At 51.7% G+C, this 25819-nt stretch overlaps 10 protein-coding genes across 10 annotated transcripts; 4 read left to right on the forward strand and 6 right to left on the reverse strand.

The window, feature by feature from the left end:
* Positions 1-477: 477 nt before the first annotated feature.
* LTHEOB_9282 (Cell wall glycosyl hydrolase) lies at positions 478-1783 on the forward strand (the record flags this gene model as incomplete). The annotated part of the gene is made up of 2 exons (XM_035518853.1): positions 478-1623; positions 1682-1783. The coding sequence occupies 2 exons, from the start codon at positions 478-480 to the stop codon at positions 1781-1783; spliced, it is 1248 nt and encodes a 415-aa protein (XP_035368887.1).
* Positions 1784-4256: 2473 nt separating this feature from the next.
* On the forward strand, positions 4257-5592 carry LTHEOB_9283 (uncharacterized protein; the record flags this gene model as incomplete). Its single annotated transcript, XM_035518854.1, has 3 exons — positions 4257-4273; positions 4625-5042; positions 5104-5592. 3 exons carry the CDS (start codon positions 4257-4259, stop codon positions 5590-5592), a joined length of 924 nt encoding a protein of 307 aa, XP_035368888.1.
* Positions 5593-5873: 281 nt separating this feature from the next.
* Positions 5874-7894, reverse strand: LTHEOB_9284 (Calcium calmodulin-dependent protein kinase; the record flags this gene model as incomplete). Its single annotated transcript, XM_035518855.1, has 5 exons — positions 5874-7049; positions 7100-7173; positions 7234-7446; positions 7495-7710; positions 7765-7894. The coding sequence occupies 5 exons, from the start codon at positions 7892-7894 to the stop codon at positions 5874-5876; spliced, it is 1809 nt and encodes a 602-aa protein (XP_035368889.1).
* Positions 7895-8200: 306 nt separating this feature from the next.
* LTHEOB_9285 (Aromatic amino acid aminotransferase) lies at positions 8201-9948 on the reverse strand (the record flags this gene model as incomplete). Its single annotated transcript, XM_035518856.1, has 7 exons — positions 8201-8348; positions 8395-8441; positions 8495-8576; positions 8648-9297; positions 9510-9599; positions 9652-9690; positions 9766-9948. 7 exons carry the CDS (start codon positions 9946-9948, stop codon positions 8201-8203), a joined length of 1239 nt encoding a protein of 412 aa, XP_035368890.1.
* Positions 9949-10801: 853 nt separating this feature from the next.
* LTHEOB_9286 (Nacht domain protein) lies at positions 10802-12869 on the reverse strand (the record flags this gene model as incomplete). Its single annotated transcript, XM_035518857.1, has 5 exons — positions 10802-11652; positions 11703-12141; positions 12206-12524; positions 12574-12750; positions 12841-12869. 5 exons carry the CDS (start codon positions 12867-12869, stop codon positions 10802-10804), a joined length of 1815 nt encoding a protein of 604 aa, XP_035368891.1.
* A 472-nt stretch (positions 12870-13341) lies between these two features.
* LTHEOB_9287 (AAA family ATPase) lies at positions 13342-16276 on the forward strand (the record flags this gene model as incomplete). The annotated part of the gene is made up of 6 exons (XM_035518858.1): positions 13342-13417; positions 13466-13540; positions 13601-14967; positions 15029-15215; positions 15722-15799; positions 15855-16276. 6 exons carry the CDS (start codon positions 13342-13344, stop codon positions 16274-16276), a joined length of 2205 nt encoding a protein of 734 aa, XP_035368892.1.
* Positions 16277-16505: 229 nt separating this feature from the next.
* LTHEOB_9288 (Alpha beta hydrolase fold protein) lies at positions 16506-17330 on the reverse strand (the record flags this gene model as incomplete). The annotated part of the gene is made up of 1 exon (XM_035518859.1): positions 16506-17330. The coding sequence occupies one exon, from the start codon at positions 17328-17330 to the stop codon at positions 16506-16508; it is 825 nt and encodes a 274-aa protein (XP_035368893.1).
* Positions 17331-18234: 904 nt separating this feature from the next.
* Positions 18235-19834, forward strand: LTHEOB_9289 (Integral membrane protein; the record flags this gene model as incomplete). The annotated part of the gene is made up of 7 exons (XM_035518860.1): positions 18235-18333; positions 18386-18521; positions 18573-18794; positions 18849-18916; positions 18964-19346; positions 19400-19467; positions 19530-19834. 7 exons carry the CDS (start codon positions 18235-18237, stop codon positions 19832-19834), a joined length of 1281 nt encoding a protein of 426 aa, XP_035368894.1.
* Positions 19835-20736: 902 nt separating this feature from the next.
* On the reverse strand, positions 20737-21862 carry LTHEOB_9290 (Mitochondrial DNA helicase protein; the record flags this gene model as incomplete). The annotated part of the gene is made up of 2 exons (XM_035518862.1): positions 20737-20750; positions 20869-21862. The coding sequence occupies 2 exons, from the start codon at positions 21860-21862 to the stop codon at positions 20737-20739; spliced, it is 1008 nt and encodes a 335-aa protein (XP_035368895.1).
* A 2316-nt stretch (positions 21863-24178) lies between these two features.
* LTHEOB_9291 (uncharacterized protein) lies at positions 24179-25217 on the reverse strand (the record flags this gene model as incomplete). The annotated part of the gene is made up of 3 exons (XM_035518863.1): positions 24179-24950; positions 25027-25124; positions 25182-25217. 3 exons carry the CDS (start codon positions 25215-25217, stop codon positions 24179-24181), a joined length of 906 nt encoding a protein of 301 aa, XP_035368896.1.
* Positions 25218-25819: the final 602 nt, after the last annotated feature.

Here is a 25819-nt window from a genome sequence, read left to right on the forward strand (position 1 = left end):
AAGGGGGTTCGCATGCGTGCGAGAGGTGGGTTTAATCAAACACGCCTATCAATTATCAGCTGCAAGTGTATACTTCTGAAGCTTATTAAGCTGCTATATATCCCCATATTCGCTATTTTTCAAAGCTGTGAGCCTCGCTTTGTGTCTCCACCCCCGCGTTCTTCCCCGCAACCGCCAAGACAATCCCCCGCAACGACGACAACGCTTTTCCGTCCGGCGGTGATCATTACTTTCCGGAGATTTCTTTGTTCATGTTTCAACATCGGAAAAGCAGCCAGAGACCATGATGTGGATTGTCTTGGGGCCGATCTTGGCCAAAAATCAATAAACTGCAATGCATCAGCTTCTTGGTAACACCCTCGGGTAGCTTCTGAGCAGGTACATAAAGGCTGGATGAAGTTGTCGAGATGTCCCATTCTCTGGTCTCGATTTCCAAGTCTCGCCGGTGACAGGTAGAGGTGATCAAATTTTCCCATCATGAAGTCTTTCATACTGGCGGCTACAGCCCTGGCCAGTGCAACCCTGGCTTCGGCAAAGGTATCCCTACCCAATGGATGGTTCAAGATCTCTCCGGATGACAAGATCAAACATGAAGAATTCCACGGCAAGCCAAGGTACCTGACATGGATGGCCGACTCCCAAATCAAGCACGGCGTCGAGCCCACGTTCGCCTACACCGTCTCGGCCTACCTCTCGGGCGTCCTGCGTGCCTACGACCGGACCGGGGACGAGAAGTACTACGACTACGTCAAGCGGCACGCCGACATGGTTCTCTACCCAGCCTGGAACGGCGACATCCTGCTCTACAACAACAGCAACTCGATCGACGACATCCGCTTCGGCCACACCTTCCTGGACGTCTACAACCTCACCGGCGGCGAGCCCATCTACAAAGCAGCCGCACAAACGCTGCGCGACCAGATCTCGCGCACGGGACGCAATCCGGACGGGGGGTTCTACCATCGTTACCCGGTGTACATCGACCAGATGTGGCTGGACGGCATCTACATGCTGGACGTCTTCTACGCGCGGTGGACGCACGAGTTCGAGCCCGACAACACGACGGCCTGGGACGACATCGCGCTGCAGTTCGACCTGATCGACGCCGGCACCACCGTCGACCGCGACCGCACCAACGGCCTGCCGCTGCACGGCTACGACTACGCCAAGACCACCGTCTGGGCGGATCCGGACACCGGTGCTGCACCTCACGTCTGGGGCCGCGCCGTCGGCTGGTACATCATGGCTCTCGTCGATACGCTGGACTACTTCCCGGAGAAGCACGAGGGCCGCGAGCGCTTGCTCGGTTACCTACAGTCCCTGGCGGACGCCCTCGTCGAAGCTCAGGATCCCGAGTACAGGGGCTGGTACAACATCATGGACCCCGGCCTCGAGAAGCGGTCCGGCAACTACATCGAGAGCTCCGGCTCCAACATGTTCGTGTACGGCCTGCTGAAGGCGCTGCGCCTGGGATACATCGAGGGCGAGAAGTACCTCAACGCTGCATTGGACGGGTACGAGCTGATGACTGAGACTTTCGCCGAGGAGCGGAAGGAGGATGGCACGTTGGATCTAGAGTGGACGGCGCAGACGGGAAGTCTGAGCTCGAATGGCACCTTTGAGGTAAGCAGCATCTTTGCACTGTTTCGTTTTGGACGTTTTGCTGATTACTTGCCCGCAGTACTATGCCAGCATTCCAGTGTACGAGAATGACTTGAAAGGGGTTGCTCCTTTCCTCTTCGCCAGCTATGAGTATGAGCTCTACCTCGAGGGAAAGAACTGAAAAGTAAGAGTAAATGTTGTGGCGCCGTTGGGCAGTGGATGGGGGTGTGAGCACAACAAGGAAACTTGGTGATAATGAGCCAGTAAAGATAGGTGGCTTGAATCATAGACGAGTAAAACTAAATGCAAACATACATATATTGAGATCCATCGTTGTCGTTGAAAGACAAATGATGACGAACGAATTACCCACATGAATCCATCGCAGCGCGTTGTGTGTAAGTTTGAATGAACAGAGTTTGGATTGGAACAGATGGTCACTGCTCAGTAGTTTCGTCCGGAAGACGTCCGTACTCGTACAAGCGACCGCGCTTTTTTAGGCCGTGTGTCTCTAATTGCTTGATTGTAAACCAAAGAATATGATAGGCCCGCTTTCTCCCGATGACTCCCGCGAACCGAAGCACCAACGGGCCGGGGGCTCAAGGCACCATTTGTAGCAATGACTCGCCCTACTGATTCACGAAAGAGTCAGAATGGTTGAGCGGAGAAATCCTTGAGCTAATAACCGACGACGTTCTGCCGGTTTGCCGTGCAGGGGTATCCGGGGTCAGATCGCACGTCAAATGTGCGTAAATCTGGAGAATGGTCATGAACGCTGTATGCTTGAGCTGGATTCAGTTAATTCATAATCCGTCCACGGCAAAACATCTTGACATGTGAAACTGTGTTGCGCGCATTAACTGAGCTGAGCGGTGATACGGATTACATGTGAGACCCGTTCATCTCAACACCTTTACGATCCTTCGATTCTAACCAGAATTGAAGAAGAAGAGGTAGTGAAGTCCGCTTGACACTGACTCGGAGACGCTTTATGATTGGGGGAAGCGCCTAGGCAAACGAGAAGTGCGGGGCGGACCGATTGAAAAGCACCGTGCGTCTCAACGCGAGATTCTTCGATAAGGATGCGAAAGAACTTGGCAACGGTCTTGGTACATCCGCGCCTTACTTTCAACCAATGCAAACACGAATCTTTTCTTGTCACGAGCGGTTCGATCGAGCGGGCGGGAATCTTGAGACGGGGGTTCTATCCGAGACATCGCTCGGCGAAATACACGGTCAGATCAACTCGATGGCTTCTGATTTGGAATTGATTGAAGATCTCATCCGAGCATGAGGAGCCTTGCGTGATACCCCTAAAGTGTCGTCACCGCCTGGATTGCTATGCAACGCGTGGCATCATCGAAACTCCACTTCACGTTGAATTAGTAAAAGTGGCACCTGGTAAGGCCCGCGATGACTAAATGAATGATCTGCGATGCTTTTGCTTGGAAAGATGGAAACTGAAAGCGTTGTCACAACGCTAGGAGCCAAGGTGAGACGGGATCAGGGCCGACACGAGATCAGAGACGGATCTCATGTGATTCACCAGCCTCCTGAATTTAATTTGCGCTTGTGATAAGCACGTTGTCTGCAAGATCGCAGCAACATGATACGCCAACGAACTTCATGCGTATCTAGCTGACTTGCGGACTTGGGCGAAGAGCGAAGCCTAACCAATCTCGGAATGTATCCTAAAGTAAAGCAGCCTACGCCATCATCTTAGCCGTCATGCTATTTTTAGCCGGGTTTCGGAAACTAATAGAACAGTCCCCCGTCTAACATTGTTGAAATAGTGAGCCAGGACCACTAATTTCTCCAGAGAATGAGCTACATACGCCACGAGGAATAAACTCCACGTGGTTTACAGATTTTCTTGGCGAGAATTGGCGCCCACGCCCCTTCCTCTTGGACTCGCTTAAACCCTTCTTTTGATGGAGATAAACGGCATTAATTTTCTTACGACGTACCACAGGAGCACCTGGAGCCACGAGTAATCTCACCGTCACATGCTGATGCGCAGGCCGACGCGTTACGTATGCCGAGGCCAAAATTCCCTCCCGAAGCTCACCTTGAACACAGAAGTTCACAGCATATCTAACATTGACAGTCCCGCACTTTTGGACCTCTGTGTATCTGGTAGTGAGTGGCACTATGCATCGAAAGACTGGTTGCTCTGGAATGGAGAAGTCATCAAGTGGTGCTGGAACTTCGTATTGATCGCATCAAGACCGAATATTCACTCCAGCTTTGATCGAAAGGTGAATCGTGTGCGGCAGTTCAAGCATTGGCGAGGGCGGGTATCTCCGCATTACGAAGTTTGTGGCGTATATCAGGCATGATCTACAACGGTAGTTTGGGGGGCTTGTCCCAGGGTATTAGCGATGCCAAATCTGTATCAGATCCTTTTTGAACCTTGATGGCTGTGTATTGGACAGTCGATTCGGCCCGCTGATCTCGGGTTCGGGTCTAAGTTGACCGGTGGCCCGTGGCGATGATGCTGGTCGAACTCCACTGTCATGGATGCCGTTGCGGCGTCACTGGCATCATGCAACCCCCCAAGTAGCTCATGAGTCGCAATTTCGATCACTGGTACATAAGCAAGATGGCGAGAAACCTGCAGTTGAAACATCAACCCACACACTTCTCACTTCAAGATGGATACACAGGGCTGGTTTGTGCCACCTTTGCCTTTGGTACCAGATGCCTCAATAACAGTCGACTCACTTGATGTTCATACATGGTCGAATGAATTGAATGTGCGCGCGGTGATCCAATCTTTTCTACCCCCGTTATAGAACATGGTCACCTATAGTGTAGGCTTGATTTGTTGCTTATATCGGTTTTCAGGGCTCAGCAACGCTCGACGGCGCGGGTGAATACGACGGCACCGTCTATTCATCAACCTACTACGAGAATTCTTCACCGCACTACTTGGAGCCCCTTGGCAACGTCACCCACAATCACTTTACTGGATTCGGGGCGCATTCAATACCGAACCAATCGATCTTCTTTACGGCCGAAGCACAGTCGAGCTCGGCTCAACTAACAACAACAACTACCTCGGGTCGGCTGCCATTTTCGGCATCCACAAGTCCACGATTCTCTTCACCACTACAACCAGCCGCATCACACCACCCACCATTTCCATACTCCCACACCCCGGGACAACAAACACTCCACGGCGCACCACCACCTCCTCCTCCTCCGGCACCATCCGCCTCCCAGCCTTCTCCACCGGCAGCCTCGACACCAGCAACAACGACAACAACAACAACAACAACAACAACAACAACAACCGCTCCCTTGTCCTCCTCCTTCTCCTCCTCCTCATCCTCGACCTCCTCTCCACCAACATGCACGCACACGCCTACGCCCCCGCCCTCCCGGTCTCCCCACCCGTCGTCGTCGTCGTTGTCGCAAGCAGCCTCACCGCCGCCCTCGTCATCCGGCAAAGCCCCCATGAGCGAGCGCCGCCGCGCCCAAAACCGACGCGCGCAGCAGGCCCACCGCGACCGCCGCGCGCAGCACCAGCAAGCCCTCGAAGCGCGCGTGGTCGAACTGCAGGCCCTCGAGCGGGCGCTGCGCGAGGAGAACGGCGGGTTGCGCTGGGAGCTGCTGCAGGTGAACAACATACTGGCGGTGGAGAGGGCGGCACGGAAGCAGCGGGATTGCGAGGATCAGAGGAGGAGGGAGGAGGAGGTGGTGGTGGTGGGGAGGGTTGGTGGTGGAGGAGGGGTAGGGGCAGGAGCAGGAGGAAGAGGACCAGGAGGAGGAGGGGGGGAAGAGAGCGGGTGGGGGTGGAAGGGCGTTGTGGAGGTGTGGGATAGGGTGTTGAGGCATCCGGTGGTGGAGAGTGGTGGGGTGAGTGTGGCGGATGTGGTGGAGGAGTTGAGGGGCGGAAAGGGAGCTGAGGGGCGGAGGCTGTTGGTTGATGAGAAGAGGATTGATGAGGTTGTGGAGAAGTGTCGCCGTCGTGGTGACTTGTATTGAAGACTTGACGTAGAGTTCAGTGTCCGTTCAGCCCGGATACATGGTAATTTATGTGGAATTCATGACTAGAGTGAAATTGTAGAGTTGAAAAGTGGAAAAGGTAATCATTCCATCAGTCGATTGTTGTGTATCCACTGCAAGTCCAGAAAGCTTCTCCACTCTGTCTCTCTCAGCCTCATAATGCTATCGAAGGACGATTATGTGTTTTCCGATACCACATCTTATTCAATTCTCATCCTCTGATTACAAAAGCTTACCACCTCCTTTTGTATCATTCATCACTAGAAATCGTGCAGGACATTCTGACCCAAAGGGTATTTGTCTGGCACAAAGCTGACGGCATTCGGTCCACTTGGGGCAGGATCATTCTCTCTCCCAGCATACTGGTGGCCTATATCATTGCACCCGTCCATGACTTCATCCCACAGATCCTCCAACTGAATCCTATCTGGTGGGGAAAAGGTCATGCACTGGTACACCAGTTCCACCAGCCGTCCCGAATACGCCGGCCGGAGAGGCAGATGAAATCGCGGGTCCTGATGGTGAAAATTCTCCCGCGGAGGCAGGTCCGCGCCGCCGGGAGCCTGGGAGTAGTCGACGACGATGTCATTTGGCTGCGTGGGGTCGTAATTGGAACCGCTTTCGCCCCAGGTGGCAAGCATGCACCAGATGGCCATGCCGATCTCCCAGACCATCGCCCACGAGTGGATGCCCGAGTTGTCGGGCGGGACGTTTGTGGGCCACGGATTGGGCCATGGGAGCGGTGTGTGCGGCAGGTCAGCGTTGAGGCGGTCAATGGTCGGTCTCACGCGAGCTGGGTGGTACCCGTTGTTTTGCAGTCTCCAAACGACGCGGCTAAGACTCTCCGGGGCCATGTGGCTAGGCGTTCCGTAACGCTGGAAGTCTGGAGGATTCACCCTCCGCCTGTATCCTCTCGCATTCCTCCGGTCATCCAGCCCGTGGTGAGTTGTCCACGCCATGCCAAAATCGCCGACTTTGGGCTTCGGGTAGTGGCGGGCCCATACCAGTGGCTCTTCAGGATCAGGGGGGTCCAGCCAGATGTTGGTGGGCTTGAGATCGGTGTTGACCATATGCTCCCAGCCCGGCCTCAGACCCCTACCTGCATGTCCATTCCAGCAGACGAGCGAAACTTCGGTCAAGACTTTGAAGCAGTACCAGATAAAGGGCTCTGGTATCAAATGCCCGCTGTGACGGTAGCCGTTCTCAATCAATGACCACAGTGTGTCGTGCGGTACCCAGTCGGTCATGATACGCTTGGTCCTACAGATGTCGTCTCCTCTCTCATTCTTGACCGACTGATGTATGAAGCCAACTACGTATTGAGGACAAGCAGCGTAGACTAATTTGTGGGCATCACCTTCCTCTTTGGACAGGCGGTGTTGGCCTGGATTAAAGCGGCTGTACTTCGAACGCCGCTCTCTTTTGAGTACAATCGTCTGGCCACTGGTTAGCAGGGATGCCACCCTCATGGATTTGATAAACCCACGCTCAATGTACGATCAGCTCCATCCGCCAGCCTGTATAAAGAAACCAGAACGCGGAAGTTGCCCAAGTTTTCATCTGGCCTCGTATATAAGACCTTGTGAAACGTCCAACGCCCGGGCGCCGACCCGAGCATACGATCTCGAACATCCTTTCGTGCCTCCGTTCGGGCCAATGCATGCTCCTGGGCCGTCACCGAGGGGTCAGGGTAATTGTTGGGAACTACAGGTGCTGCGGGCGTTTTAGGCTCCCGGCGGCCTCGCGCTTGCCTGATTGCCTGTATGCATTCCATATGGAACGTCTTTAGTTCATCACCGGAAGGAATATTGCGTTTTTTAGCTATGAACTGATCTGTAACCGGTAAGTAATATGCCACCGGGAACTAATGACGTGTCATACTTCGCTTAGGGTCGTATGTCTTATCTTTGGTGAAGTGATCGAGATCGAACTGAACGACAAGTTCAGGATCCGGCCAGACGTCGCGGGGGGAGACATCGTGGTTGCAATGTTCGAACCTTAATGGCCATTTCTTTTCCGCAAGGTACTGGTATCGTCGCTTCTCGTTCTCGGAAAGCCTTGCAAATTGATGGGAAAGGTAGTTCACAATTCTTTTCCCTTCATGGCACATCAACGACTGCCCGGGGGAAATGTTGCACACTCAAAACTTACGCCTTTCGTTTTTCTTGGGCTTTTGCAGCAGAGCGTTTACGTCATAATTCCTCCGTCGGGCCTCTTGTGCGAACTTCTCCTCGATGTAGGCAGTGCGAGCATTTTCTCCGGCGCGCGTGCGTAGCGGCATTTTCAAGGCTTGGGAAACGCAGCAAAATGTGTTGCTACAGGGAGCTAAATAAATGACGTTGAACAAGTGGTTGACAACAAAGAATGGGATTCTTTGCCGCATATTCCGCAAAAGGAAGCGTCGGGCACAACCTCCGAAACACAAAGAATACGGGATGATTTTCTTTGATTAGTTTTCTTTGGGACAAATTGAACGAGAGCATTGCAATTCTTCTGGCATTCCTTTTCATTCATGGAAAACGCGCTGCATTTCCCTTGGTTATTTCGTCTGATCTCCCAGCAATACGGCTCCGCTTCCAAGCGTTATTTACCGAACAACGTTATCAACGGATCTCGCCAGCGTCTCCACGTTGGTCTCAGTCAATCCGGCAACATTGATGCGTCCCGTAGTAGGGAAGTGGATATGATCCTCTGAAGCCATTCGTTCCACTTGAGCAGGAGTAAGGGCGAGTAGGCTATCATCATTAGCATCCAAGTTTGACGAGGGGTAGCTAAACTCACGAAAATAGCCCGGTTTCTTCCAGGATGTGATCCCAATTTCCCGGTGTCTACAAATAATTCCGTTAGCTCAACAAAGCGGTGTCGCATGCACCAGACTCACCTTCAGCTCCTCTGTGAGCCACCAGTGCAAATTCTTCCTGTTCTTCTGCAACCGCTCCCTCATAACTCTCAGGTTGTCCAACCTGCAAATACCGTCAGCATCCTCTTCTCCCAGACTCCTGTAGTCAGCAACAACGAAGAAGTGACGACGTACCACTCATCCCAAAACTCCTCCATCACAATCTTCGCCAACGTCGCCGCATACCTCGGCGGGCTCGCCCACGTCCACCTCGCAAAGCTCCTCAGCTGATCGCCCGCCCGCCCCGCAACCTCCTTACTGCCCGCAACAACGTGCAGCACGCCCACCCTCTCCCCATACAACCCCAAATTCTTCGAGAAGCTCTGCGCCACAACAACCTGCAACCCGCGCCTCACGAACTCGCGGATCGGCCACGCGTCCTCCTCCAACCCCGCGCCGAAGCCCTGGTACGCGATGTCGAAAAACGGCAAGTGGCCCTTCGCCTCGAGCGCCTCGGCGACCTGCACCCACTGCGCGTGCGAGAGGTCGCGGCCGGTCGGGTTGTGGCAGACGGCCTGCAGCACGAAGACGGAGCGCGTCGGCGCGTCGGCGGCGGCCTGCAGCAGGCTGTCGAAGGCGACGTGTTTGGTCGCGTAGTCGTAGTGCGGGTAGAAGGTCGGCGCGAGCTGCGTGTAGGTGAAGAGCGGCTCGTAGTTGGGCCAGGCCGGCGCGCCGACGTAGGCGGACGGCGGCGGCGCGGAGGGGTCGGGCCGGAAGAAGTGAGAGCTGAAGACCGCGCCGAGGTGGCAGGCGCCCGTGCCCGCGATGGTTTGGATGCTGGCGACCTGCAGGTGGTGGTGGGGTGGATCAATTAAGTGGGTCGGGAGATTGACGGTGGCAAGGCTTAGCGGAATGGAAGATGGGGTGGAATGAAGAGTGGGATGAGAAAAGAAGACTTGGTGAAGTAACAGAACAGAGAATTCAGAAAATGGTTCAACTCCTAGAAGACTGAAAGGCCAGAGTGAAAGAGAATGATAGGAGAATACGCAGTGTTTACCTTTTCGGCCTTCAGGACTTCACTATCCTTGCCGAAAATGACTTCGGCGGCTTTCTTGAGGAACGCCGGATCACCGGTATTGAAGCCATACTTTTCACTCGTCAATTGAATAGTCCCATTTGCGGCGGCTCTGTTTACTGACATTGTGATCAACAGGTTGAGCTGCCAGAATCTTCTTTGCCTGTTGTTGAAGAATTCGTCAGCACCCCCGGATTTGTTCGACCGACATTGGATTCATTGCATGTCAAGATCCCACCTTGTGAATTACAGGCAACTCATAGTATTTGCCCTCCTCGTCTTTGTAGACACCAGCACCCAAGTCAACTTTACCGGGAGTCTTGTCCGCAGTCAGGCGTATTTTCAGGTCCCACATGATGTCCGGGGCTACATCAGCAGGGACGTTAGGGAACACCTCCGCCTTCTCACTTATTGAGCCCATTGTCAATGTATTTTTCTTTGGTATGAAATGCTGATAGACAAAGTAAAAGAGTACAGCAAAATCAAGGAGTGCGGGGAGAGAGGGGACGATAAGTTTAAGTAGACAAATGTCGCGTCTATTTTGGTGCATAATGCGTGCTTTTTTCGTCTTGACTCGGGACCTGATAGCGAAAGTGGTGGTGGAGGGGGGTGGACGCTCGGTTGCGTGCTCTCTGCGCCGGATGAGCACTCCACTCGGCAACCTATTGCAACAGCCGAGCAACTGACACCGGCTAACCTGAATAGGTAAGAGTGTATGCAATTGCAAATCAAGACCCTGACATTGCTAAGTAGTACAGCGTACATACCTTAGTGGCCCACATCTTTTCAATCGACTGGATTCGCTGTGTTCTTGCTGATGCGGGGTTGCTGTGGGGGAGAGTTCCTTTGAAATACAGCAAGCTAAAAGCACAAATTTCTGCAACATCACACGTGAACAAGGCCCGACAATTATGGCCGCGTAAAGATATTCGCCATAAGGATAGAACGTTCCAAGCCTTTTAATATTAAGCAGCATGCTGGTAGGCACTCCTTATCGATAGCCCACTACGCTACGTTTACTGCTATCTGTTGATTGCCCGATTAGGTTTAGTGTAGTTGCTGCGCTGGGCGATTGCTATAGATACCAATCGACGAAGAGCCTAGGAACGAAAACTGTTGAAAAAAGGAATTGGAACAGCGACTAGCCCGCGCTTGAATGGGGGAGTAAAGGAAAAAATAATGCGTAAGAGGACCAGTTTCATAAAGCACTCTTGAGAGAGAGCATGTATTAAAACACATTAGCCACCCTATTTGTGGCCCTTTAATCTTACATTTCAGCCATTGGTCGGCTTTTTGAGAAACGGTCTGAGAGACTCCACACCAAGATGAGCCCTGTTACCTCGTATTCTGTTGGCCGCAGCAGCTCCCCTTCCAGCACCCGGCCTCCTCCTGGCATTGAGAGACAGCGAAAAGCTTTTTTCTCCTTCGAAGCAGGAGAGCGCCGTGACTTCACTGTCGTACGTCACAATCATGACTTTGACTACGGTATTCGTGTCCGAGCCCATGAGCCTCTGCCAGCAATCCGAAAGCTCTTTCACTGCTCCTGCAAGTTGATCCTGTGCTTCCAGTAAAATGAAAAGTTGAGGGATCTCCGAAACTACGGAGACGAACAGCTTCTGCCATTGCTCCGCAGTGGTACAGTCTTGGAACATCGACTCGCTCAGCTTCGAGGCCTCTGCAAATTTGTCCGTGTTCTGACTCAGGATTTGTGAGATGAGTGACTTGAGGATATCCATGGCCGTCATCGTTGCCCTGCCATCGTCGGAATCCGCGTTGAAAATCCAAACGACTTGATGATCTTCCGACTGGGCAACTTGGATCAAATCCACCACAAAGTCTCTTGCATCGTTCTTGGCTATCACAGAGCCATTTATCAAAATGATTGACGAGTCTGGCTCCGAAGCCCATGCTTGTAATGAACTGGATTTCCAAGCCGACGAAGTCTCGCTGGAACGCCTCGATCGGCGCAGATTCCTCAGAAGAACGCCATCTTCGAGTGCTTTCTCTGGACAAGTAATGCCGGACTGGAGGTATTTTTGCACGTTCTCGAGCTTGAAAATTACTGGTGGATCTGAATTGCCAAGTGCCACCGTTTGAACTCCATACGTGCTAGCGGTGAAGTTGCCTGCCATTATGATCAGTCATCGTCTCGGATTCCACGAAAGAGGAACGTACCAATCCCCATTTGCATAGACAGTGTCAACATCTGCAGCGTTGCATCATGGATTTCCTTTGTTCTTCTGGAGTTTTCCATTATTTCGAGGTGCATGTCTCGCATCTCCATGTGCATGTGACGTGTTTCCGTGAGCATAGCGAGGCTTGACAAGTTCCGCAAAGCTTCCACGTGCTTCCTGATGCTGCTGATCACATCTTCAAATTCAAGTTCCCACGGGGTTGCGATTGCACGCAACATATTTGCTAGTTTGCGACGCTTGTACCAGCGTGTTGCTTTGATACAAAACGCCAATATCTGGGCGTACAGGCTAGCAATCTCTTCTTGAGTCTGCTTGTTGGGGTGAATTGTTGCTCGAACCTCGATCTCAGAGAGTAACGAGCCAATTTCGGAGAAGGCGTGAGCGATATTGGCTGATAATTCCTTGTAGTTCAGCGTAACCTATATGTTCAACAGAATTCTTAGCAAGCCACTTTCACACTCACATCAAAAGAATGTGACTCACGACAAAAACAAATTTGAGGGCGCCCCAAGCGAGAGACACATATTCCGGGTGGTGTTGGACAAGAACGTCCAATATATTGCTGTAATACACGATCCGCGTTGACGCCACACTCCAGATGTTGTTTGCTTTGGACATCCAGCCCCCGTCAACCTTTTGTGCAGGCTCGTATTTGCGCTTGGCTTCCATGACAGAATCCAAGACATCCTTTGCCGAAGACTTGCCCTGGAGCCAAAGAGGAATTTCCTTTTGATCATTTTTGAGTTCTTTGTCGCAGAATTCTTTTGCTTCATTGAATGCTTGTGCGATGATGGAACGACTTCTGCACGGATTTAGGTCTAGTAAGCATGATGTGATTGGAGGAAGCTTACTCATCGGCAGAATTTCCGGCTCCGTATAGCTTTGCAAGGCTCTCATCGATTGTCGGGATAGACTGATTATGGAAATTTGTCTTGACGGCGTAGGCCGTTGTTTGCCTTGGTAGCAAGGCTGCTGAGGCCGAGGCAGCAGCTGCTGCCATGTTATCCGGGAATAGGCTGAGCTGATCCCTGCGTTTGAGAATACAAAGCTGATTGGTTACGTAAAAACCACAGAATGTGGTGCGCAATGAGGCAAAATAACATTGAGAATTCAATTACATGGGAAAGGTGGAGATTTTTGAGCACATTTGGATTGGGGCGCAGCTGGTGGTGTTGCGGGGCAATGTAGAGTGCCAGCCTCGTCGTAGCAGAGCACAAGCGTACTTCTGCGAAAGTGTGGTCGCACAAAGATCTGATACGTTGGCTTCCCTGCTCCATAAGCCTCGTATATGCTTTGTCGTCAAGACCGCCGCCGATCTCTTCAGCTGCCAACGTGGCGCATACTGTGAGGATGTTGTTAAGCGAGCCGATTTCGTTCCCTAATACTGGAACGCACCTCGCGAATGAACCCGCGTAGCTCCGGTGAAGTTTTGGCTCTCAATCACTCGATTCAAGATGCAGCTGAACACGAGAAATATATAGTCAGCCTTGAGCACCCTTTCATTTCAAGAAAGCCTACCATACTTCTTTGTTTTGTCCATGGATTTGAGCGAAGATGGTCCAAAGCCCTTGAGCTTTCCCCGACCCTCTGATTTCACTCAACATGATTCGAGGTCCTTCATGAATGTGACAACGACCATATCGCAAGACTGGTCGGAGGAATTCGATTTGGTGGCCGGAGTGAAGACAGCAGAAGGTGAGTCGTACAGGTACGGCGGCATTATACAGCACTAACACTTAACAGATGACGAACAGGGTACTGCAAAGACCCTTCGAACCACTACCGTAGCTCCTGAAGATCATATCGATCCCATAAAAGGTTGTTAGCCCTTTCTCACATCTGCGAAAGTGCACCTTAATCATTACTGTAATATTTTAGGGGCAGAATTGGGCCAAGAAAATTTAGATGCTGAAGAAACAAACGAGGTGGGCTCGGACTCGGGGGGAAAAGCTCCTGCGGATAGCAACTCTGCGATCAAGGAGACCGTTACACTGGTAGAGGATGCTGTTCCAGGCTTGCCAACCAATGGAGAGAGAAAGGCGTCATCAACCTTGAACACCAGGGAGATTACCGCAGCTTTGGGAGCGGAGCTGTACGGTAATGGTCCCCATTCTCACCTCTTCCAATATTTGCTCACGACCATCTCCAAATTGGAACTGGAGAGACGAGCTTTGGAACAGCAGTTGTTAAGAATCTCGGAACCGAAACCTGCCGCTACTATCGCTGAGGACTCCCACGATACTCTCGAGAAACCACGGGAAGCCGCTGAGGACCCTCAAGATATTTTTGAGAAATCACAGGAAGCTACAGATGCTCCAACTACTTATATTTGGGAAGTATTCCATCGTGTGGCCTATGGTCAGAGCGACGCTTTTTTCAGGGACATACCCAGAAAGTTCAAAGGAGACACAGACAGTGACTCTCTTCGAGGTCGAGATGAAACCGAAAACATGTTGGAATACATGAAGCGTCACCCTTCAACCGCCTTCGCCGTCATCTATCACTACTCAACTAGGGATTACACTGGAAGAAAAGCAGGCGTGGTCTCTGGAAGGATGATCCAAGATGGCCCGCCTGCAAAGAGCCACGGTCAATACATTCAGCTTGCAGAGCAGACAAAAGACGCCATCAAAGCCATTATTACTGAGCATCCCGAAGAATTCAAAGGCTTTACTTCGGAGAACGACTTTCCGCTCCCGATCACCCAACCATACTGGATATTCTATCTCTACAACCAGGCTTTCCTCAGGCTTCGCAGTTGTTCTGGATTAGAAGAGAACGACCAAAACCGGATGAAGCTTCTCTGTGATTGGTTTGAGGAGAATTGGAGATCGGATTGGGATGAAGCAAACGCTCTTCTTGGCAGGGGGAAAATCAACAGAAAACACTACAGCAAGCTTTTCAGACCAGGTGATATTTGGATCAGCAAAGATGACGACGGATCAATCAAAGCCGAAAAGTTGGAACCGTTCCCCTGGTCAGATGTCCGAGGGCAGAAAGCAGATGCTATTGGATGGTGTTTCAACGGATCATTTGTCAAAGAGCAGTGGGATTATTGGACACATGACGAGATCTACATCATCCCAACAGGCAAAGAAGAAGTAGATATCACCTCTCTTTCAGGATACCCCATACGTTTCGCAGAGAGCGGGACATACGAAAAACTTGTCTCCCGAGGCGAGAAGTTCTGGCAATGTCGAAAGAAGAAGTTGATCTCGTTCCAAGAGGAAGGGGATCCTATCGACGTAAGTATGCTGGGTAACATGATATGGCAAATGAGTTTTAACATAATAACTTTTTAAACAGGACGAGGTTCGCTACATGGTGGACTATCAAATGCTGAAACGCATGCATCCAAAGAAAGCCATTTTCCAGTATAAGGGGGATGACTTAGGAGAAGAGGCCATGAACGCAAAAAATCCTCCAGATGATGACTTTCTTGCCCTCCTCCCATCTCACATTCATGCATTCAGCTTGCAGAGGAAGCACTGGTGTAAGTCCTCCGCTTTCCTTTTCGACCCTTCAATAAGCTTTTATTAATAGTATTTGACTAGTGAGACTTCCTGTTGAGCGTATCACGAATGTTACGTGGAACAAAGATGCTTTTGAGAGGTTGGAAGCCCCGCAAAAAACGAAGGAAATGATCCAAGCCATGGTCGCCGCGCAGACAAGCGATACGAAGACAAACACAGACCTGATTGCTGGGAAAGGAAACGGTCTGCTAATCTTGCTCCACGGACCACCGGGAACAGGGAAAACACTTACGGCTGAGAGCATAGCAGACATGGAAGAGAAGCCTCTGTATAGGGTGACGTGTGCGGATATAGGAATGGAACCCGAAAGCGTGGAGAGTGTAAGGTTGTCCATCACTTCTTCAGAGACTTACCATGACTGACTTGAAAGTACCTTCAAACGATTTTTGAGATCGGGACTGCTTGGGGATGTGGTATATTTTGATCTCTTCACCCACGAAATTGAGCCATGCTGACTTGAATATAGTTATACTCATCGATGAGGCCGATGTGTTCATCGAAGAGAGGAATTTTGCTGACATGAAGAGAAACGCCCTCATCTCAGGTCTCATCCTCTCATGAAACCACGGAGCTACAGCACTTTACTGACATAATTGTAGTGTTCCTACGTGCCATGGAGTATTTTAACGGGATCCTCATATTGACGACTAACCGCGTCGGTACGTTTGACGCGGCCTTCAAGTCTCGCATCCAGCTGGCACTCCGTTATCGGCCCTTGGATCAAGACCAGCGCAGGCGAGTATGGAGCAATTTCTTCCGAATGCTGCGGAACACTAAGGAGCGCGTTGACCTGGATGACTTGGAGATGAATGTTGAAAAGTTGGCCCGGATCGACATGAACGGCAGGCAAATTCGGAACGCCGTCACCACGGCGCGGCATCTTGCAAAGTTCCGGAAAGAAAGGCTAGTTTATGGGCATATTCAGGACGCTGTCGAAACTGTGACGGATTTTGATAAGTATCTGGATACGGTCAGGGGTGTACTTGAAGAGAGATGGGCACGCGAAGACAGATTGAGATAGTAAGGAAAATTGGTTAACTTTTCCTTTTACACAGCAAGCGTTTTCGGATTAAGGCTTTACCGTAGAACAAGACTTCTCATGTTCGTAATGACAACTTATACCTTCCCAGCCAATCTATCATGCAAGAGGACGTGATCCAAAGGGATTAATTGACACTCTTTTTCTTGAGATATTATTGACTAAATGTGGTCCAGGTACGGAATAGACCTCGTTTCAATCATCCTCGCTTTCATTTAGGTAATAAATCTTGCGCCGCGAACCAGGATTGCAGCCCCTTGTGAAAGGCCTCGGAACCCTGCTGATGCAGCCAATGCCCTTCCGCAATAAGCTCCACCCGATCCGTAGCCTCATCAACACCAATCTCATGCTCCAAATCCACCTTAACCTGATCCGCACACGCCACGAACCTCGGCGCCTTCCTTCCCTTCATATAACCCACCGCATTCTCCCTCCTCCCGATACTGCCCTCTTTCCCGTACAGCTCCTTAATCACCGCGCTAACAACATGGGGTTTGTTTCCCCAGGTCCGGTGCCGATGCCACGCCTTCAGCCACGCAGGCGTGGCATCGGTGTAAAAGTTCTGCTCGAAGAAGCCCGCGGCCAGGGCGGGCGAGTCCGGAGATTCCATCTGCGCGGCGAAGGGGTCCAGCGCCGCGCCGGGCAGGTAATAGACGGGGTCGACGAGGACGAGGGCGCGGACGAGGTGCGGGTGGCGCACGGCCAGCGCGGACGCGATGACGGTGCCCAGGCTGTGGCCCATGACGACGGCGCCATCGACGCCGAGGTGCGCGAGCAGCGCGGCCGCGTCGTCGGCGAGGGCCTCTGGACTGTAGGAGGAGGTGTCGTTTGCGGGTGGGGGGACCGCGGAACGCCCGTGGCCGCGGTGATCAATGGCGATGGTCTGGAATCCGAGCCCTTGCAGGAACGGCTGCTGCCAGCTCCAGTCCAGGTGGTCGCAGGTCCAGCCGTGGAGGAGGAGGATCGGCGCCCCCGTGCCTTCGACGACGTAGAAGAGGTCCGACCCACCGTGGGTGAAGTATGCTGCTGTCGTCATCGTGCTGATAGGGGAAAAGGGAGGCGGAGGGGAGCACGACGGCAGCGGAGGTGCAGCATGTTGAAGATGTTACCGTTTTCCGGGTTGGCGTGAGCCGCGTGGAATGTGGAGCCGGCTAGTCAGTCCGTATAGCCGTTGCCAAGCAATGAGTGGAGCCTGGGTGCGTCTGGAGACCGGCCCGGGCATGCTGCTCTGGCTTTGGGGACCGAGTTTCGGCTTCCCACAGATGAAAGCGGCTGCTATTGCTGAATATAAGCATCCAAAACTGCCAATGTCCATACTTTATGACGATTCTGATATTGGCTAGAGATGGTGAGGAAGGCGTGGTGGGGAGACCAACCTTAGCTACCTGACTCGTGATTTCATGCTCGGCCGACAGAGCAAAAAAAGAAGATTAAACCCGCACACTCGGAGACATCACCGGCGTTGTGAAGAGGGGGAATCCTTCCAGTGTGAAAAACCAGGGGGATGGCCTAAAGATCGCGGGATGAGGCAAATGATATCGTAATGTCTGCCGAGTGAACAGATGAGGCCCTCTTTCGGGAATTCCCCTATTGGTTGCACATTATTCGTACACCGATACCATGTCATGTCTTGACCCTGATCTCTGCCGACGTACCAGCGGAGGCTAACCGTTCCCGAATATGGCGCGAAAGTTAGTGGCACCACGGACGCTTTCCGTGAAGACTTGCCCAGCCGACTACTGTCTGGGGAGCCGAGAACGTGGTCTGCAGATTGCCGTTGAGATTTACATAGCGGCCCTCCTCGCATTTAGTGCCCATGATCTTCAATTTGGCTTTTCATTCCCTTGTAAAACAGCGCCGCTTGTCTTGTCCCGCCGAACGGGATAGCATCTTGGACCGGCGCCCAGAAACATTTCCCTATACAGGGATACAGGGTCGCCATGAAAATGGTCTGGGCTCTGCCCATCGCCATTGCCGTTCTTTCCCCACATGCGTATGCTACCGAGTCTCTGACTGACTTGGAACTTCCTACGTGTGCCGTAAGTATCTATACCCCCGGACCGTTTCTCCGCTTACTGGTTAAGAGCCCAGTCGCGTTGCCTTGACGATGCTCTCAACCTATCTTCATGCGCAGACGAGGATGACTCGTGTCTTTGCAATAGCAAGGCATTCGACCGACAATTCGACGCATGCCTGGATGCCAACTGTTTGGCGCGAGATTACTTCGGTGCGATCAACGAACATCTTGAACCCAAAGGTCCAGCTGACAGATTGATAGCCGCAAAGAATCTGACCGATACTGCATGTGGATTCGAGGTTAGAGACAAGAGATCCGTTGTCATCTGGGTTGCTGGTGTCGGTGCAGCATTGGCTTATGCAGCTATTGCAATACGGCTCTACACTCGATACTTTATCAACCTGGGCGGGCTCAACTGGGACGATTGGTCCACCGTTGTCACCGCGGCATTCTTGGCCCCTTTGACAGCCGGTGCTATTCTTCGTAAGTCTTCGGCCATACTCAAAAATGACACTTACCCTGACTGCCATCATTCAGTTGCCAAGAACGGCCTCGGAAAAGATACATGGACTTTGCCTCTCAAAAGCATCACGGAGACGCTCTGGGTATGCCCGTCTATAGCTAGCACAGCAGCCGCTGACCGGTACTTCAGATCTTCTACGTCCAGGAACACCTCTACATCATTTGCACCGTCCTCGTGAAACTCTCCCTCCTTCTATTTTACCTACGCATCTTTCCTGATGCTACTTTCCGCAAGATCGTATGGGCGACACTCGTCTTCGCCCTCTGCTTCGGTTTCAGCGCACTTTTCGCTTTCGCATTCCAATGCACTCCCGTCAAACACGCATGGCATGTTTGGGACGAGGAGCATCCGGGATCATGCGTAAATATCAACGCGCTTGTATTGACGGCCGCGGCGCTGAACACGTGTGCTGACTTCTGGATCATCGTGCTTCCCATTCCGGGCGTCGTGAAGTTACAGTCGTCCCTCCGCATGAAGTTACAGGTTATCCCCATGTTTTGCACGGGCTTTTTGTGAGTTTGAACTTCATGATACTACTTTTGAGAAACCGATCTGACCGTAGAAGCATTACTGGTGTCAGCATTTACCGTGCGGTGATGCTTACGGAATTTGCCAAAACGAGAAACCCCACATGTACGTCTACTCCGTCCTCCTCCATCCATCTATCTCCAGCCACCTCCTGACGCAAAACATAGGGGACTACTGCGACGGTGGCTACTGGTCGATCATTGAGGTGGACGTCGGCATCATCTGCACATGCATGCCCGCCATCCGTAAGCTCCTCGGCCAGGTTATCCCAAAAGTGTTTGGGTCCACTCACAAAGCCACCGCGGAGGACCCCTCGAAGACTGCCGGCCACAGCTCACGAACGGCGAGGGACTTGCGATCTTTTAAGGGGTCAGGGGCGTCGGAAGGGGAGAGTTTCGTCCAGCTGATTGATATCGAATCGAGGTCAGCCGTGAGCCACCACGAGCCAGATGGTGACGTTGGACATAGTTGATGTGCCTGTCAGTAAGCTTGATACAGTTGAGGAGCAGTGGCATAGCATCGCAGTAGCCAGAAGGCAAAATTGACATTCTGAATTCCAAAATCTTCTTGTGAAATGCTATTACCCTGCACTTAAGTGATTTACGGCCTTGTTTACCCACCAAGTGCCTCAAATTATCATACTGTTCTCATCCTCTCTTTTCCAAATCTCTGGGTTCCCATCCAAGCCCGGTTGTTTGCTCAGCTTCTGCCTGTTGCCGGAGTACCACCAGTACATGTTGAAAACTTCAACCCCAAGTTGGCTTTCGATATCAAACCCCCATCGTCAAGCAGCACCGAAACCTCGTTGCTTTTTCTTTTTTCCATCTTTTTCTACTCTCCTTGGTCCATCATCCTGTACCATCGCATTCCCGGTATTAATGAACGACAGGCTCTGATAGAAATCTTTCACCTTTTGATGTGTGCGCACCTTTCCAGGGTCAAAATTGAGTACCTGTAATCCATCCATGCTCGTTGCGCGAGACAGAGCCACATACGCCTGGCCTCTTTCGAAGACCCGACCAAGGTCCACTCTCACAAAATCCAGACTTTGACCTTGTGACTTGTGAATGCTGAGTGCCCACGCTAGTATCAGAGGAACCTGTGTACGGCTGGCCAAAACCTTAGTCTCTGGCTCTTCGTCAGGCTCGCTACGAACGTGCTCCTCGATAGTCCATACTTCGGGACTACAAAGTCTGTCATGTGTCGAACCGTCCACACATGTGAAGCGTACGACTGGATATTGCGTCTCATCCTTGTCAATGGCATCAGGACCGCAAGGGTGTCCACTGTAACACCAGTCTCCCTGAACCCAAGGCTGCATACTCCTGAAGGAAGCTTTTCCAGTGAATCCAACTATTTTACCCAATGTTCCATTCACGAGTGTTGTGCTAAGATTCTTGGTCAACATGACCTGAGCCCCTTTCTTCAACCTCAGTGATTTAGGTGTAACGCAGCCAGAAAGAAGCTGGTCCCGAGTCTTTTGATCTGCAAGCCCCCAATCCTTACTTTCGAATGTGCGAATATCGCCAGGGAGTCTGTCCAGCTTCGCATTATTTTCTCTGTCCACTTCGCTTCTCAAAGGGAACAATTTGCTTGGCTCGAGCCCGCCATTGAGATTCAATGGTCTGTCCAAACTTCTGAATCGCTGAATTGAGTCAAAGGAAAGGCACGCCTCTCTCAGCTCATTCAGCATCCCCGTAAAGATGGGGTCCTTTTGCCTGAAGACGTGAGTTAGGCAAATCGTGTAGTCGATGGTCGACCTCCAGGATTCAGACTCGAAGGCAAACGTTGAGCTGAGAGTCTTCGATACGGGAGGCAACTGGTAGAAATCGCCGGTTACCACAAGTTGGACCCCTCCAAAAGGCAATCGGTTTCCTCGTACTCCACGTGCGATTTGATCTAGCTTGTCGAAGAACTCTCCATCGATCATGGATATCTCATCGATAATGAGAACCTTGACTGTCTTCCAGAGCTTCCGTTTTTTCTTGTCCTTCACGATCTTTGTGAGAAGCTCCTCCGCTGTTCCTGTGCCGAGGCCAACGCCAGCGAAGCTATGCAATGTCTGTCCTCCTATATTGGTAGCAGCAATCCCCGTTGAGGCTGTTACAGTGACTTTTTCAGGCTTGGAAATATACTTCACTCTCAACGCAGCGATGATCTTGCGCAGTAGAAAAGATTTTCCGGTACCGGCAGGACCAGTGAAGAAGACGCTCTTGCCTTGATGCAGCACGAAGTCTAGAACAATATTTTGCTCCGTGGTAAGTGACTCGCCTTCCAAGACAGCTTCCTCGGAAGGGGATGGCGTGTTGTTCAATGACTGGTCCTTGGTTGACTTGTGCCTGGTGGACTTGTTTCTTGTTGACTTGTGATTGGATTGCATGTGGCTGGCTGGGGTAGGGTCGACTACAGAAGAATCGGTTGCGGTGGTATTGGCTGCGGTAGAATTGGCTGCGGTAGAATTGGCTGTGGTGGAATCGGCGGCGGTGGAGTTGGCTGGCATGTGATTGGATGGCGTGTGGTTGAATGGGTGGGATTCATCTGCTTCGTATTTCGTGTGCGGGTTGCTACTGTGGTCTGCTCTCTTTCCGGGTCTGAATCGGAAAGTCCAACTTATCCTCAAAGTCTTCATTATCCACCCGAACCAAATCCCTCTCTGCTGAGTCATTCCACCGCCGCGTAGACCAGTCCGTAGTGAGAAGGCAGTTTGTGCGCTGATGACATTGCGTGTAATGGTCCTCCCTGCCCTCCATACTGGACGCGCTGGATTTGAAGTCTTGATAGACAATCCCCTACCGCATTGTTGTTGTAAAGGCCCAATATAGAGCATTTGGCGTTGCAAAGTATTGGCGAAGTGACTCGTGGGACCAAGTTTGGCCAGGCCAGCACGCTTGGACACACCAGCCACCCCACCATGAACACCGTTTGAGAACATCGTCCGTCTGTCCTCGAGACAACCGTGGGAGAATACTGTTATCGTAGCGAAGGCTTTGCGAAAGTGGTCGCAAGAAAACAAATTTGCCAATATACTGGGTTGGAAGACAAATTTGCAGTGGAAGCGAGTGGTTTGAAAGGGATGGTGTTGAAGGACACGGCGGGCGAAAGGGTTTAGAAGCCCATGTAGCTAAGAGTCTGGCGTGCTCAGTCAAACGGGGTGGCGTCCTATGCAGCGTTGCGTCTGCAAGCTGCTTGTTAGCAAACGGCAAAGTCAGAGTGCAAACAGGGTTTACGCACTCAACGACAACTACGCCCTCATGTGCGGCTTAGCGGAGCAGCCGATTAGAATGAGAAGCAAAAGTTTAGTTCTTGTGAGGAGGTTGAACTAAGAAAATTCATCGTTTGTGAAACAAAAAGAAGGACGTACAAGAACGGTGAGTGATACAGCTGGGAAACAAAAGGCGTGAAACTCCACGCGACTCTCTTCCCTACACGTGATAAGTGCTCACTCCTTGCCAACGCTTTGCGGTTGTATTCTCATATGAGCCAATCAGAGCCCCTGAGAATGACAGGGTTTGCAACGCTCAAGGTTTAAATCTTTCCAACAGAGTCCATCTGTGACCAGAAGTATGCGGTAAAGGCGCCAGAGTTGAGGCAATGATTTCCCATGGAAAGGAAGCCCCATGCATTGGTGCTGTCACACAATACAAAATTCATAACAATCCAATGGGATTGGAAGCCGCCTTATCAACGTCGAATATGCGGAACGTCACACAGCGCTTATGAGGCGCGAAGCTGCATCTATGGAATTGATTTGACATGACACATCGCAGATTGACCCCCGATGGAAAGTTTCAGCGCATTGCTACTGAAGCGTGAGTTTTCTGTAAGATTGTGTCGGACTTTAGACAAGAGAGAGCTTGCACCCAAGCCGGCATGTCCACAAATGGAGGAACTACATTTCCATTCATTTGTTAGCTATTTTTGACCAGTGTATGGTTGACCCAGCAAGTTTGTTTCCCGCCGGACGTTCTGCTGTGCAACCATGAAGGCAGGGATTCCCAAACCTTGACATTTCTATGGAGATCAACTAAGACTGGTATTTCCTGCCATAGTGCCTCCTTCAAGATAACGTAACTAAATTCTTTGAGCTCAAGAAGGCAATCAAGCATTGAGCCTGGATATTTAGTACAAAGCCACTGGGACTGTGGAAAATCGGAATTGGGGCTGCTCGGGGGATAGCAATGCGAGTTACAAGCACCTGCATTAGTGTCGTTTCAAACATGCGATCAATCCTGTATTTTAACGTTTTAGTACACTTTGCCATTTAGATGGATCTCAGCAGCGATATACGTTATTTCGTGCAAGAATTGTCCTGTCATTGTCAGAGCACTTCAATTTGTTTTATGCTGGTGCTTACTTATCGTCGTGATGAGTTCCCTGAACGTGGTACGCATTTTCGCACAATGCATAAGGGATATATTCATTCCAGCTTGTCTACACGGCCTCAAAAAGGGATCATAAGCGTTACGAAAGTCATGTGCTATTCACCTCTGGATATACTTGGTGTGTATCGATGAAGATGTCCTATCGCTACGAATCACTCAAGTAAGACGACTGTGCGACTTCAACCAGAGCAGCAAACCAAGAAGGACTCCATATTTCAATGCGTACATTCAACGCATCGGCATGCCGAAAAATCAAATTTGTATTTCCTGCTTAAAAGTTGCAAGATTCCTACAGTGCGTAAGACACGCTACCCAAGCCTCGCTTCTTTCTTCAGAGCAACATTTCATCAGAACACGTAATTCTCATGTAACAAAAGCCGAAATTTCATTCAATATAAGAGCAGCCACGGCCGCTATTATTTATCCACTCACTCTCACGGCCTCTTGCCCTCAACGACCTCCTTCACAGTCTGGTCCAAATCGACCTTGGGCAGCCCCAGCACATCGTTCCAATACTCAGGGAACTGGCCGAGCTGCTTCTCCTTCCCGAAAGTCGCCGCGAGGATCAGGTCCGTGGCGGTGCTGAAGTCGCCCTTGGCCAGCTTCTCATTCGTCGCCTTGACGCGCTCCGCAACAGAGATGTCACCCGCGATGTCCCACTTGGCGCCGGTCGCCTTCTCCAAGCTGGCCAGGACCTCCTTCTGCGAGACGACGTGGCCAGCAACGTAAACGTACTTGTTCTTGCTCTTCTCGAACGCCTTGGCGTCGCTCAGCAGCGCGACGAGGCCCTTGCCGATGAAATCGAGGTTCGACACGGCGAAGCGCGCCTCGCCGCCGTCCCACAGCGTCGCCTTCTTGCCGGCCAAATCAAAGCCGAGGAAGCCGACCTTGAGGCCCCAGTCGAAGAAAGGCCCCGTGATGAAGCCAGACCATTCGATGCCGCTTTCCTTGCTCTGCAGGTACTCGACGACCTTGCGCTTGCCGCCGAGGAAGGGGACGAGGGAAACGACTTCGGCGGAGCTGGTGTCGGAGCCGAACTCGGACGGGATGAAGCGCTTGACGCCCGCGGCGATGGCGGCGTCGATGATGGTCTGCTGCGCGCCAAAGGCCGGCGTGCCGACGAGCGAGACGACGGCGTCTTGGTTGGTGAAGGCGGATTTCAGGGAGTCCGGGGTGTAGTCGGACTTGACGACTTTGACGCCGGCACTGGTGTGGTGTGTTAGTCTTGAGATGTCTTTGGGGGAAGGGAGGATACGTGGGATGTTGCTGTGTGGTGACTTACGGGAACGTGGACTTCGACTCCGGACGGCTGAGGATGGTGACGTTAAGAGAGGAGGCAAGGAACTGCTTCAGGACCGAGGGGCCCAGGTTGCCTCCGGCCTGATAGAAAAACGTTGTCAGTCTGGTTTACAACTGTAGCTGTGGTGGAATACGTACTCCAATGAGGACAACGTTCTTAATCGGCGAGGCCATCTTTTAGATATGTATTGTAGATGTAATGAACTTTTTGAGAGACAAACAAGGCTTCGAAGGTTGCTTGCAGAAGATAGACTGTTGAGGACTGTGATGCAGAACAAAAAAAAAGCCATCCATCAACCTTCTCCTCAGCTCCCTATATACCCCATCACGCACTCCCCGGCTTCGAAACCATGCCCCTCTTGGCACAGCACAGCAACTAGTCAGTGGCATCATCATTGTGTGCTCTGTGTTGCCCCGCGTCCTCATCCAGCCCGCAGAATCGCGTCACCCTCCCATCGGGGACACGCAATCCGCACCGTTCCGCACCGTCTTACGATATCGAGGCTGCCCCACGACTCAGCGGCGAAGGCAACCTTAACTGGTCGGATCAGGCTGTCTGCCGAGTGCCGAGCACGGCACTTTGTTGCACAGAACAGAACGACTGATGCTTGGCGCGAGGTTTGGAGGTTTGCTAAGCAGCGGAATGGAGCGCGGAAAGCCAGCTCTCGCTTATGTGTCCTTGTTGGTCAGGCTCGGCCAGGCTCGGCGACAAACCTTGACTGAATCTCGCAATACAGCTAAACCATAATGCGAGCGCGGCATTATCTTTGTCATGG

The sequence above is a fragment of the Lasiodiplodia theobromae genome (assembly GCF_012971845.1).
Source record: "Lasiodiplodia theobromae strain AM2As chromosome Unknown scaffold_31, whole genome shotgun sequence".
Classification (NCBI taxonomy): Eukaryota; Fungi; Ascomycota; class Dothideomycetes; order Botryosphaeriales; family Botryosphaeriaceae; genus Lasiodiplodia; species Lasiodiplodia theobromae.